Raw genomic sequence first — 14601 nt, forward strand, 5'->3', positions numbered from 1 at the left:
GGATTTCATGAAACTTTCCCTAATTGTCAATATAGTGCTGTTGGTCTCATTTTACTTTTGCAGGTTTTTCAAAAGAGCAGCCATGTTTAATATTGTGAAATATGGTCTGTCTCCTCCTCTCCCCCCTCTAAGGCAGTGATAAATTTCAGAGCATGCTCAGCAGAATTGGATATTATGCACAGTACACATGTTCATCACCAAAACTGTACTCCCCAAAATGTATGCAAGTAGAATGAATTGCTGAGACTTCAAAATCCCAGTTCCTCAGAACTGATTTTATTAGCCAATGCATACCAAACATGGGTGGTAAAAGAGTATTATTTTGCGGTTTTCTTTCATAATTGAAGCCCTGTGCTATTACAGACTGTGGTTTCCCAGGCGTTTGATTAAGCTTTGCCAGCCGTGTGCTGCTGCAGCACCAAAGAAATGGCTTTGCAGCCTGTCACCTCTTCCGGCAGGCAGCCATCCTGGTCTCGCAGAGTAGGGTCAGCGCCAGACTGCAGCAGCAGCTCCACGATATCCAAAAACTCACAGGCAGCAGCTGAAAGCAAAATCAACAAACACAACAAGTTTACCATGAGACAGAGAAACTACTCCACTTCAGCAGGAAAGGAAAGTGCTGAGCACTAAGGAATACTGAACAATGAGCAATAGTACAGCGGCTAAAAAGGATGATCGGGCCTTATAATTAGAACTGTGGCATTACACGGGATTTCTTTTTCTTTCTTTCTGTTTGAGATAGGTCTTGCACTGTTGCCCTGGCTACAGTGCAGTGACGTCATCATAGCTCACTGCAACTCAGTCAAACTCCTGGGTTCAAGTGATCCTCCTGCCTTAGCTTTCCAAGTAGCTGGGACTAGAGACATATGCCACCACGCCTGGCTAATTTTTCTATTTTTTGTAGAGACAGGGTCTCGCTCTTTCTTGCTCAGGCTGGTCTCAAACTCCTGGCCTCAAGCGATCCTCCTGTCTTGGCCTCCCAAAGTGCTAGGATTATATGTGTGAGCCACTGTACCTGGCCTGGATTTTCAAGTCTTAGAAAAATAAAATTTACCTTCTTGGTTGCCTAGAAATATAAAAAAAATATATATTTTAAATTGCAAGACTTTTGACTCTAGTCTTTAAGGATAGGATGGAAAGAAAGAATAAAAAATATACTGTTTAAGTATCTATTTTACTTCAATTATTATTTCAGAATAATGATAGGTGTACAGGCTATGTCAAATTAAAAATATTATAAATGTCAAAGCAACTATTTTGTTTTCTCTTTGAAGGTGGGGTGAGAAGGTAACTAACTGAACTTTACAATTTGTAAATGAAAAATAATAAAGCTGGCATAGTAGTCAGATCACCTCTCTACAAGACTTTTTTAAAAAATAATAATAAATAGCACCAATGGGTGTCACTGATATGCCCAAGGCATAGGAAGGGGTAAGAAGGACCTAGACATCAAGATTTATTATAAAGATGGTATAGTATTGCCTCAAGATGGACAAACAGACCAAAGAGTGAGAACAGAGAGGCACCTGTTCTTTTGCACATACACGAAAACTTGATTTAAGACAAAGCTGGCATCACAGATCGGTGAGGAAACAAAGATCCATTACTTAGACGGTACTAAGGTCAGAATTCAAAAGAAAGTGATTAGGATTATAGTATCTCCTTGAAAATTTAAAATTGCCTGCCAAAAGAATTTTAATTAACATTTTAATTTTAAATTTCTTCAGAGTTTTATCATGAACCACTGAACACCAAATTAGATTAAAATGGAAGAGTCTCTTAAAGAACAAAGTTAAAGACACATTACCCAGTATCAAGTAGCTGTGAGAAGAGGCTATTCATCCTGCATAGAACTATGTGATATTTATATTTTGAACAATAATCATTTAACCTTTATACTATGGCTATCAGTTTCAACTTACTCTGAGAAACACTTGGTTACATTTTAAAATGGGACCTTCTAGCAGTATCAGAGGAATAAACTTCCCAGTGTATAAATCTGTAACACATGACAATAACCATCATGATCTGTCAGATCATACTTAGCTCAAATCTAACCCAACACTTAAGCAAGAAGATCAGGGCTAAGCAGATGTGTGCTATGGCTAAAGATATGAAAGGTGGCCATCTTGGACAAAGAGGCATTAATTTCATGTATACTGTACGATGAATGACTGTTCCAGCAGTGAGGTGTAATCTAATCTATGGGTACCAGCCCAGGAATGGAGCTTAAAATTTTAAATTCCATATCTAGAAGACTACAGCCAACCAGCTAAGAAAAGGCTACTTGGGGCTCATAACAATTCCCTAACTTGACAGGTGTGAATGAAAGTTTAGCTCAAGTCTAACTATAATGTGAGATTTAAATTTGGAACTTAAGGGTTGCAAAACAGTACTTCAGAACAAGAAATATGCTATCCATATGGAAGGAGTTTTATTAACAAATGCCTGGGGTTTATGCAAAGACAGGCTCACAAGAGAGCATAAACAATGAGGCAGTTGTAGTAGAGACAAAAAAGGAAGAGACTAAATTTAAAGGGCAGGAGTCCCTTTAAACCACACAGGTGAGTCTTACCCTGATACGGGCACTTGCAGTACTGTTGATAGGCATCAGTTGTGTTGATGTTAGCACATAAGGCTACTTTTACATATAGGTGCCCAACAAATAGCTCTGTACCCACAATTAGATGGTGAGCTACTTGAGTATATGCTTTTTTGTATTCTCCTCTTCATCTAGCACACTGCTGAGTACTTAGTATTTGCTCAAAATTCATTAGTTAATTGATTTCTCTGCCTTTGGCTTCTTCAGTGAAGCATAAGTCACAAAGTAGAGCTGTCCTTTAGGAATGTGCAAGCTGCTCATCCTCTCAAAACAGACAAAGGCAAAGAAGATGAGAAAGGAATGAGAAGGAAAGGGTGCTAACATTTTACCAAATTAATGAGGGGATATATTGGTGCCCACAGTGTGTTGGGAAATACAAAAACAGTCATAAGCCCATCTTGGAAAAGCTTGAGCAAGTCTACAGGGATTAGAACAGTTGCTGAATTTATGGTACCCTGGGAACCTCTATTTGTCAAGTGCCATAGAGGCAGCCCTGACACTGGCACAGGTGAAGATGAATTTTCATTCAGAGCAGTGAGCCTTCTGACTCCATTAATCCTCTGGGTTTTGATGATGAATTTCTTTCTTTTTTATTTTATTTATTTTCACACTAATGTCTCCTCCCACTGCCCTGTAACAGTGTGGAGGGAACAGAACAGATGGTGCTTTACGTGGAAGACCGAGGGCTCATGAGGATACAAAGCCTGCCCACTCTGAAATCACATGACTGCACTGCAAGGAAAAGCCTTGATTTCCCCTGGGAGACACAGATGCAATGATATTAGTATTCCCAGTGGAGGAAGAGGAGGGGAAGGCTAACAGGCCATTTATAAGGAAGACCACACTTATATCAATATACTCTTCAGCAAGGACCATGCTTAATCACAAAATAACAGGAAGACCAATATCTGAAGAGCTAAAAAAAGAAAAAAAAACCACAGGTAAAATATAGGCAAATAAGGGTTTTTAGTATGCTGCCACACAAAGCCCATTTAGAATGAACTAGTAAGGACATACAGTAGTAGAATACTGGCCTCTAGTTAACCTGAGATTGGCTCTGACCCAGTTTTAATCGGAAGAAGCCAGGATTTACAACCTGCTTAAGGATGGAGTTTGACAACTGCTATAATCAGAAGAGCTGTCAACACTAGGACAGCTGTCAAGCCCGACCATAATTCATAAAAAATAATAGCTAAACCCCAAAGACATCCCCAACACTGTCTGCACTCACTGGATTTACCCATACTTATAGTCTTATAAAAGTTCCAAGAATAGGTTAAGGGTCTTAAAATCCAATCAAATCAACAAATAGCTACTGAATGCCTACTAAATAAAAAGGGTTAAATAATATCAGTGACTAAATGAATATGTCCAGCAGATTCCTGGGCATATAATAGGTGCTTAATAAATAGTAATTATTACATACAAGACTCTGTTTTGACCACCTTAAAAACTGGCACAAGTCCAGTGACATAGTAAAAAAAATCTAATTTAAAAATAAATCACTCCTATAAATGGTTATTAAACTTAAAATATTAATTTTTATAAAATATTCCTGAGCTGTCAGAATATTTTAGCTTTATATATTTGTAATGCCAGAACTTCTAACAATATTATTTTAGTGTTCAATTATATTGGTTATAACATATATGATATTTGTTTTGTACTTTCCACAATGATTAATACAACCTGAGAAACAGAAAAAGTTGTTTTACTAGATCAATTTTTGGCAAGATTCTTGAAGCAGGAATAATTTTTATTAATGTCTAAACTCTCAGTGAACAGAAATAAGAATATAAATGCACACTGATGAACAGATATATTGATATATGTGTTTACTCACAAGTACAGTCTTGAAAATTAGATTTGACTTACCAATAATAAAGGATTTTCCTTAATTTTATTTCTATAAAAGATTATTTTCCATAGACTAATATCTGCTTTAAAAGGCTGCCAGGAATATAACTATTTGTAAAATTATGAAAAGAAGACTAGATATGCAATCAGAGGACCTGCACAAGTGTCTTGGCTCTGCTACCTACAGCTGAATTACCTTGTCAAGGTTATGACACCTCTCTGGACTTCAGTTTTTCTTTTTCTTTCCTTTTTTTAATTTATTCTTTGGACATCAGTTTTTCATCTGGGAGAAAGCAACACATAGCTCAGACAGTTGTTGGAAAGATTAAATGAGATTTCACTAATATAAATAGAGTCAGTAACACTACCACCATACATCTGTCTAGGTTTGGGCTATTTTTGTGTGTAAACTATATTAGAGTAAAAAAATACATACAGAAGAATATCAAAAGTATACACAGCTGGCCCTTGAACAATGCAGGAATTAGGGGCACCAACCCCACATGAAGTAGAAAATCCGCATAGAACTTTTGACTCCCCCAAAACTTAACTATTAACAGCCTGTGGTTGATTTGAAGCCTTACTGGTAACATAAGCAGTTAATTAACATATATTTTGTATGTTATATGTATTTTATAGTGTATTCTTACAATAAAGTAAGCTAGAGAAAAGAAAATGTTGTTAAGAAAATCATAAGGAAGAGAAAATACATTTACGGTACTGTGCTGTATTTATCGATACTGTAAGTTTATTTCATCTGTTTACAAGATGAATCGTCTGTCTGAAATGGTGGGCAACTGCAGGTGCAGACCTCAATCTACGGTACATATCAAGCAATTCAACTTTTTCTTGTAATGTCATGACTTTTCTCTGCTTCCAGGGAGCACTTCCAGCATCACTAGTGGCACTTCATATGGGCCCCCTGGTGTTATTCAAGGTTTATGGTATTGCACTAAACACGATGAAAAATATAAGAGAACCGCAAGAGATCACTTTTTACTGCAGTACTCAATTTACCAGAAAGAGGAGCTGTTCACACAGAGATGATTAGCATCATATGGTATTTTAGGCAGATACTCTCAACACTTGAGCTCACTGCAATAACAACAGGAGGTGACTATGAAATGATTATAGTATGTATTATATTATAGTTAATTTTATGCAGTTCTAATTTAATACTGCATCTTTATGTTTACATTGTTCTTGTAAATGGCATCATGTACAGTCTGTGAGTTTTGATAAATTTTAACTTTTTGTAACTGATTTGTGTATAATTTTATGTTAGTAAATCATAAAATAGACTAGTATTTACACATATTTTTATGCTTTCATGATATACCTTTTTCTTAATTTTTTTTTTTTGATATTTCTAGGCTAAACAGTTGTCTGTGAGTTTTTTCAAATTGTCACAAATCTCCAAAAAACGTTTCTAATATTTATGGAAAAAATCTGTGTATAGGTGGATCTATGCAGTTCAACACCTGTGTTGTTCTAAGGGTCAACTGTATATAAATTTTCTTAAGATGACGCTGGGCATGGTGTCTCACGCCTATAATCCTAGCACTTTGGGAGGTCGAGGTGGGAGGATAGCTTGAGACCAACCTGGGCAACATAGCAAGACCCTGTCTCTACAAAAATAAAAAAACTAGTTGGGGTGGTGGTGTACGCTTACAGTCCTAGCTACTCAGGAGGCTAAGCCAGGAGGATCACTGGAACCCAGGAGTTAGAGGTTGCAGTGAGCTATGATCAAGCCACTGCACTCTATCCCAGGCAACAGAGCAAGACTCTGTGTCCAAAAAAAAAAAAAAATAAAAATTCTTAAGATGAACCTATCCATGTAACTAACACATAGCTCAAGAATCAGATTATTATTAGAATCTCAGAAGCACCTCTGCCCTGTTAACCCCTTCCAGTTGTTATCTGCCTATTTCTGAGGTAATCATTATCTTATCTGCTAATGCTAGAGATAAGTTTCTCTTGTGTTTGACCTTTATATAAATGGGAAGCATACTATATGTATTCTTTTGTGCCTGGCATCTTGAGCTCAACAGTATGTGTGAGATTCATCCAAGTGGTTGTATATAGTTGTAGTTCATTCTCATTATTGTATAGGATTCAATTATATGAATACCTCAGATTATTCCTAATCAGATCTCATAATTCTTGAATCTGAAGATTCCAATGTTTAATCAATTCTGGAAATTATCAGTAAATATATCTTCAAATACTGATTCTCCCCTAATCTTTCCTTCTGGAACTCCTATTTAAAAATGTTGAACTTTCTCATTCTATTTTTAATGTCTCTTTTACATTTCCCATTTCTTTATCTTTCTGCTCTGCCTTTTTGGTAATTTCTTTAGAACTATCTTTCAGTTTGCCAATTTTTCCTTTACTTGTGCTAATTCTGCACTTTAACCTATCCATTGTAAAATATCTGTATTTTCTCACTTATTGAAGTTCTATTTGGTTCAATTTCAAATATGCTTGTTCTTTTGGGGGGTATTTTGTTCTTGTGTTTTTGATTCCTTGATTTAATACACATTTTTTTCTGATCAATTTTATCCATTAGTTTTACTCAAGTTCCTCAAAGTCCAATACCGTGGTTTACTATGTCTGCTGACATTCACTCAGGTGTATTTTGTACTTTTGGATTGTGAGATTATTCTTGGTAGAGTTTCATTCTGAAGGAATTCTGTGGTATCTACGTTCAAGATGTATCCCTGAAAAAAGGTTTAGCATTGACTTCTGCCAGGTCCCACAGGGGGCAAACCAGCCCAAGTATATTTATTATATTGATTTTGTGACTTCAAGATTCCTGAAAACAATCAAAGTATAAATTTGAACCCTACACTTGAGTGAGATGGGGCTTTTGTTCCTATTCAGATAAAGGGCTAAGGCAGATAAGCTTCTTTGTCTTCCTTATAATGGAGGGCCAAGTTTTTCTAATCTAATCTTTTTTGTTGTTGTTTTTTAAAATTGAGGGTATATAGCTTTTTGAAGGTCCTGGCTCATGCGCAGGATCTCAGTATCGACTGCTTATCACTTCTGGTTTAAGAGGCCCATTTCCAGGCAATGTTGGCACCGAAACCGAAGCCCAGAGTTTTCCCAGATAGAATGTTTGCTCACACACTTCTATGGTTATTGGGTCCTTCTTTGTTGAGTGGGAAGTGAAGGAATCTGAGGACATCTCTTATCTTAAAAAGAATGGTATATTTTATCCAGCAAATAGTAGGCACTCAATAAATATTTGTTGAATGAATGAAATATAATTAAGAAGATAAATCATATTCAGAGTACTAATGGGGCCTATGATATCCAGATTTAAAATAATTTAATTTTGAACAGGCAATATAATGCATATGTTTCCAAATACAGAAGTTATAAACAGGGTTTACCAAAACGTTTTTATCTTATTCTTGTATTCTAGCCCCCGAGCTCCTCTTCCCCTAGGAAACCAACATTATTAGCTTTTTATGTATCTTTCTGGAGATATCTTACGCGTTTACTACCAGCAAACATGTATAGAGAGCACACTACAAACAGTGTTCTACACTTTAATCTTTTCTTTCAACAGTATATCTCAGAGATTTTCTGTATTGGTACATAAAGAAAATACGGTTTTTGAAGCCAGTCAGAAAGGCCTTTTGAAAATCCCTACCCTGTTACTGTCTATAAATGCATTTTAAGTATATCAAACTTAAATGGTCACATTCCCACATCCATAAAGGCATTCACCCCTAATGGCTAACTAGGGATGACAGAGTGACTCATCTAAATTCTCAAGGGCACATTCAGTCTGGTTTAGTTGTTGCTACAGTTTCTGGAAGGGAGAAATAATAGGAAGACACAGCCCATGCTCCTGAGAAGGCAATGAAAAACATCTCAATGAGAGATGAAAGAAAGAATGGGGGGATGGAAACAGCTGATTCAGCAGAGCATGTGGATACGCTGGCAGGGGTTGTCTTTGTAAGCAAAGCAGTGAACTTCATGGGTCAGAAAAAATATCAAACACTGACCTTAGGAAACTATTCCTTCAAAGAAACTACAATTATTGTGTCTCTGCTAGCTGCCAGGTACTTTTCTAAGCACTATATAGGGACGGACAAAGTTGAGATAAGCTAACAGACAAAATGTTCAAACATTATATTTAATAATTTAGAAACATCTTACCATAATGCAGAGCTGTTTGACCTTCATTGTCCTATAAAAGAAAAAAACAATACATTTTAGAAGTCTAAGTAATTGCAAAAGTATGAAAGTACATAAACGATAGCAAATATATCTGATATACCAAAGTTCTATAGGTTTATCAGACACAGGAAAAGAAGAAATCAGTTCTTTTGAGCCTCACAGTAACTTCTGACCAACCATCCTGAAGGATGGAAGAATGATAACTTGTACATTGTAGCAGCTGCAGTAGAGGATAACCAGATATCTGCAGATAATAAACCAAAGGGAATCTCTTAAAATGTGGCAGTTTGGTTACCCAGTTAGCAGCAGAAAAGCTGACACTGGGTATCATTTGTTTTGGTCAGTATTAGAACGGTTTTTTCCTAAGCTTGTCCCCAAATCTATCTAGTAAGTCTATGATTTATAGAAAGAGTGGGTAGCTTTTTAATCCCCTTTCAAAGACTCACAAATTCCAGGCTAACAACATTAGGTTTCCTAACCAGATCAAATATCATAAAGAAATGTGATTCCCAGAAGTTGCTAAGAAAGCCAAGGCTTCCCATAGATTACTCAGGAAACTCCAACATTTCAGTTAATTTTTTTCTTTTGAAACCCTAGATATTGTAACTATATATACTAATTACAGCAGAGTTGAGTACTTTTTTAGCAATGCTACATTGAGAGCAACTGATCATATTACGTGAGTAACAAACAATCAGAAAAAGGACACAGGTGAAAAGTAGAACTTAGTAATTCATTTGATAAGCACTTTGTAATATGCATGACATTATGCCCCTGGTAATTAAGAATAAATGCCAAACTATTATTACGAATAACTTGGAGAGGGTGATATTATGATTAAACCAAACTATACTTGGGTACCCCAAATCTGCCTTTCCTACTTCCTAAAAGTTGCATTTAGGGGTGGGGGTTGGCTCCAGAACTTTTTGGTCATGGGTCTCCCTATTTAATCGCCTAGGAAGAAAAGCAAGAAGCTGCCACAGGAAACTTATTTTCTGGTTCAGATAGGTAGTAAGGAAAATTCATGGCAGGGAGATGACCTTGAGGCAGTGTAGTTTGTTTTCCTACTAGGGTATAAAAGTTCTGATTGGACGTGGAAGTGAGGTGTGTTGGGATGGGTGAGAGGAGATAAGAAAGAAGTCATTTTGGGGGTGGGGCTACATTTGGCTGAGGTGCAACAGTATGGCCAAAAAACATCAAAAGGCTAATAAACTCTAAGGAAAGTAAAAGAAAGCACCAAAAAGTCAAGAAGCACAAGAGATTATTTTTGCTCACATTTTTCTTGTCTTTTTAGATGCAGCCCCTACCTTGCTATTCTTTGACTTGTCCTTCCCTTGAAATTAAGGACAGGTAGGGGAAGAGAGCTGAGGCAGCTATAGTGAACAAGAACTGAGTGATTCTCATGCAGAGCAGCATGACAATGTGAAGTTGTGCTCCAGAGTATTTTGTCTTGCTTGGCTATAGTTAAGGACAAGTTAGAAAGAACAGCACTAACCATTGTGGCTTAAGACTCACATCTACTTTGCCAGCTTCTAATGTTAATAGGTACATATGTATATATACATGTAACAAGACCACACCTGATACATTTATATACTCATATTTATAGTTTAAATGTGAATGTCCAGCAATAAAAAGCAACTTCAGAAAGGCCTTAATCTACTGCAATTTCAGGACTCTACTTATGTATCCATCATGCAAGGTTACATTTTCCACAATTCTCCATCTTTAGGAAGTATAATTCTCTTGGTATTTGTACATAACTTTCATGTTTAATCACTGTGTCCATATATACTCAAAGTTCAGTTCCTTTTGATTTCTAATTCTTTATCTTCACTAGGGAGGCAGAAGAAAGAATAATTAATTTCTTTTAATTACTTTTACCAATGAATACTAAATCTGTATCTCCAGCCCAATTTCTGATTAATTAATTAAAAGTAGTTACTGAGTTCCTATTATGTCCCAGTCACTCTTCTACACACTAGAAACACAGAGATGAACAAAACAGAAAAAGTCCCTGGTGTTATAAATCTTATATTCTAGTGGTTGAGGAAGCAATAAGCAAATAAATATATTTAATAATAGACAGTGATGAGTATTTTAGAAAAAAATAAGGCAGAGCAAGAGACTAGAGTGATGTGGGGTGCTATTTCAGAAAGAGAGGACAGGGAAGGACTCTATGAGAAGGCGTGTTTACACAGAAAATTGCGGAAGACACTAAGATGGCCATGTAACCCAACTGAGCAAATCATACACCCATCATCTTCCTTGTCTGAAAGTATGTTACTCAAGCCATGCCAATTAAAGTTTTCCCTCAGAATTTTTCAAAATGGAGCTAAGGGATGGAAGCATGTGCAAAGAGAAGGTTCCTTCCTCTCTGATCAAAAGTAAGGGTGTAGTGAAATAAGCTAGACACACAAAAGGACAAAGACTGCATGATTCCACTTATATGAGATAACAAGAGAAGTCAAATCCATAGAGACACAAAGTAGAACAGTGGGTACCAGGGGCTGGGGGAGGGAAGCATGGGGAGTTAGTATTTAATGGGTACAAAGTTTCAGTCTGGGATGGTAAAAAACTTCTGGAGATGGATGATAGGGATAATTGCTCAGAAATGTAAATATATTTAATGCCACTGAACTGTACCTTTAAAAATGGTTAAAATGGCAAATTTCATGTATATTTTACCAAATTATAAAAGAAAGAAAAAGAAAAAGAAAAGAGTATGAGCCAAAAGCGGTAAATGGCAATGTTCTCCACTTCCTGAAGAAAATCAGTCTGCAATAGGAGAGAATAAAGTGTTCAAAAAGAAAAAAGTAGTGGTCAGAGATGGAGAGAGAATTAGAGCCTCAGATTTTTGTCATTTCAACTATATACCTGCCTTTCTTTGTTAGGCAAGCCAACAACAACAAAATACTCCCTAGACAAACATTATCTTTTTTGTCACCTACAAACAAGACTCCTAATACAGAGTGCAAGACATTTTGTGAACCAAGCCTTGCTCATCTCTTTCCCAATTCCTTCCCCTCCCAATTTTCTGACTGCCAATTCCCAACAAGAACACCTATCTGGATTCCCACAGCTGTAAGTGCTCTTTACTCCACAGGAAAACCATTCCCAACATTTTAAAGATAATGTCTTGCTTTTTCTCATGTTTTAATATCCCTCTTTGATATATGTGAGCATTTGAAATAGACTTATTTTATAGTCCCTATATTTCTTCTATTTGAGTTTAGGAAGGGGATGTTTGTTGTGCTGGCTGACATTTACTTACTATAGATTGCTTCCTGTGTACTTTTTAATTTTGGACTATCAGTTCATTTTAAGTTGGGTTTTATCTGTGAAAAATTCTGTACTGTGCTCTCTGGATTGAGGGTCTGTCCCTCCACAATGGTTTTGCTTTTGTTTCTGCCAAGCACCCCAGAGATATTATCAGCTTGAGATCCCCTAACTCAGTTCTTAAGCTTGGGGATTTTTGAACACTTAGGCAGTACAGAAAGAGTGCCTCTGGAAGGGATGGAAGATGGCTGACCAGAGACACCAGCTGCCAGATCATCTCAGAAAGAAGGAAAAGTTTTAAATGAAAACCAAAAAAAACAAACGAACAATCATAGATTGGGTCTAATTCTGAGGGAAAAGTGCCAGAACCTACAAGAGATTTCATGGGAAGAAATTGAGGAGCAGAACAAGGAGGAGCAAGACATTAGCAGAGGTCAAGCCCTGAGAGGCTTGGAGTCTAGCGAGAAGAGTAGGTAGAGTGGTTTGTTTCTTCCTCCCTCACATCTCTGGCAATCACTAGGCTCCCGAGTTGCAGGAGAGCCTTTCTACCCTCATGAGCCACAAAGCTGCCACCACTAGTGAACTGGAAGCTTCTTGAGGACAAAGCACCAGGCTGTCAGCCCCCTTGAGGTGCTTCCCATCATCACAGAGCTGAGCCAAGATGGCAGGCGCCATATTGCTTTTCCACCCACTGTGTGTCTTTGTCCTCCCCACAGGGCTTCAGTTGTGAAGTTGGACTGAATTTGGTAAATTTAGAGAGTGTATGTATAGACAGTGCACCTTCCATGACAGGAAAACATGAAGGGTTCATTGCTATCTTCTCTTTGGGAGATATAGCTCAGGTGTGAGATCTGTATCAGTGGATGTATGGTCTACCTTTGCTTAGAAGCCCTGCTGCTTTACTGGTGCTATTATTTCTTGTAACCGTAGCTTCTAGGGTCACACAAGGGATATATCAATTGCATGAAACACAGGACATTCCCAAGTGAAGTGTCCCCATCAGGTATTTATCATTCTTCTGCAGTTCCTTCCAGTCTAGATTAGTTTACCAATCAAATGGTCATTTTTTATCATAAGTAATGTTACTTAGTAATATAAGTGATATCCTTAACTTCATGATGTTACCAGGGAACTTAGACATTTTTACCTAAGGTCAGATTTTCTTTCAGCAGGGGAAAGTGTAGTCAATTTTATAGTATGTTATTAAACTTACATAGAATTTCCATTTACAAGTAAATATTTTTGGGATATCATAGGATTTTGCCAACTCTTACTGTCTGTCTCACTTTGACTTAAGAATTTTGGCTGCTTGTGCCTATAATCCCAGTTTTTTGGGAGGCCAAGGCTGGAGAACCACTTGAGGCCAGGAGTTCAAGACCAGCCTGAGCAACAAAGTGAGATCCTCTCTCTACAAAAAATAAAAAAAATTAGCTAGCCATGGTGGCATGTGCCTATAGTTCCAGCAACTCCAGAGGCTGCAGTAGGAGGATCACTTGAGCCCAGGAGTTTAAAGTTACAGTCAGCTACGATTGCGCCACTGCACTGCAGCCTGGGTAATGGAGTGTGAACTGTCCCCTCACCAAAAAAAAAAATAAATAAATAAACAAACAAATAAATAAATAAATTTCTCCCACAGCACATGTTCCTTGTTCCTTTTTTGGTTTCTATACCTAAATGAATTGTGCTATTTTATTTTACTACACTATTATTATTATTATTTTGTGCTTGAAATATTTTTTTTCTTTATTTATTTCAGCATATTATATGGGTACAAAAGTTTAGGTTACATATATTGCCCTTGCCCCCCCTCCTCCCCAGAATCAGAGCTTCAAGCATGTATACTGATTATTTAAATCAGGGGGATCTGGTAGAATGATGCTGAAACAATACTAATAATGCTATAGCATATCTGAAAGAATAGAAGCATGAGGATACTTAAGGAAATAGGGGCCTCACAATTCCAGTTCTGGAAATTTGTTCCCCAAGAAAAATGGTCCCATTCTCAAGTCTTCATGTTAATAGATTTGGCTCTACTGTTTGCCTAGCTGCTCAAGGCAGAATGTGAGCTCCAGCCTTGAATTCTCTTTTTCCTCATCCTCTATATCTAATCCATAAGCAACTCCTACTGGGTGTATCTTCCAAAATATATGTTTACATACCCATTTCTCTTTATCCTTATTGTTATCACCTATTATGAGTTGAATTGTAGCCCTCAAAAAGATTCGTTAAAGTTCTAACTCCCAGTACCTCAGAATGGGACCTTATTTGGAAATAGATTTGGAGCGATACATTCACAAACCAAGGAATCTCAAGAATTGCTAGCAAACACCATAAGCTAGAAGAGGCAAAGAAGGATTCCCCCTTACAGGTTTCAGAGGGAGAATGGCCCTGCCAACAATAAGTTTCTGTGGTTTTAAGCCACTTAGTTAGTGGCACTTTGTTACAGGAGTCCTAGGAAATAATATCCCACATCAGTACGAACCTCCATCGTTTCCTACCTGGATCAATGCAGTAACTTCATATTTGTTCCTCTCCCCTTCCTGCTGCTGACCCACTCCAATCTATTCTTCAGATAGCAGTTAGAGTGAACTTTTCAAAAGTTAAGCCAGGTCATATCACTACCTTGCTTTAAAACCCTTCAATGGCTTCCCATTGCTCTTAGAATAAAGTTC

The 14601-nt window shown here is 37.2% G+C and overlaps 1 protein-coding gene across 1 annotated transcript in view; it reads right to left on the bottom strand.

The window, feature by feature from the left end:
- Positions 1–254: 254 nt before the first annotated feature.
- Positions 255–14601, bottom strand: part of ACBD6 (acyl-CoA binding domain containing 6) — a 125900-nt gene continuing 111553 nt past the window's right edge. The window contains exons 7-8 of the mRNA XM_045536005.1: positions 8630–8660; positions 255–541 (exon numbers count right to left, since the gene is read on the bottom strand). Coding sequence (XP_045391961.1) covers positions 387–541; positions 8630–8660 — 186 coding nt within the window. The 3' untranslated portion in view covers positions 255–386. The remainder of the gene's footprint in view (positions 542–8629; positions 8661–14601) is intronic.

The sequence above is a fragment of the Lemur catta genome, chromosome 23 (genome assembly GCF_020740605.2).
Source record: "Lemur catta isolate mLemCat1 chromosome 23, mLemCat1.pri, whole genome shotgun sequence".
NCBI lineage: Eukaryota > Metazoa > Chordata > Mammalia > Primates > Lemuridae > Lemur > Lemur catta.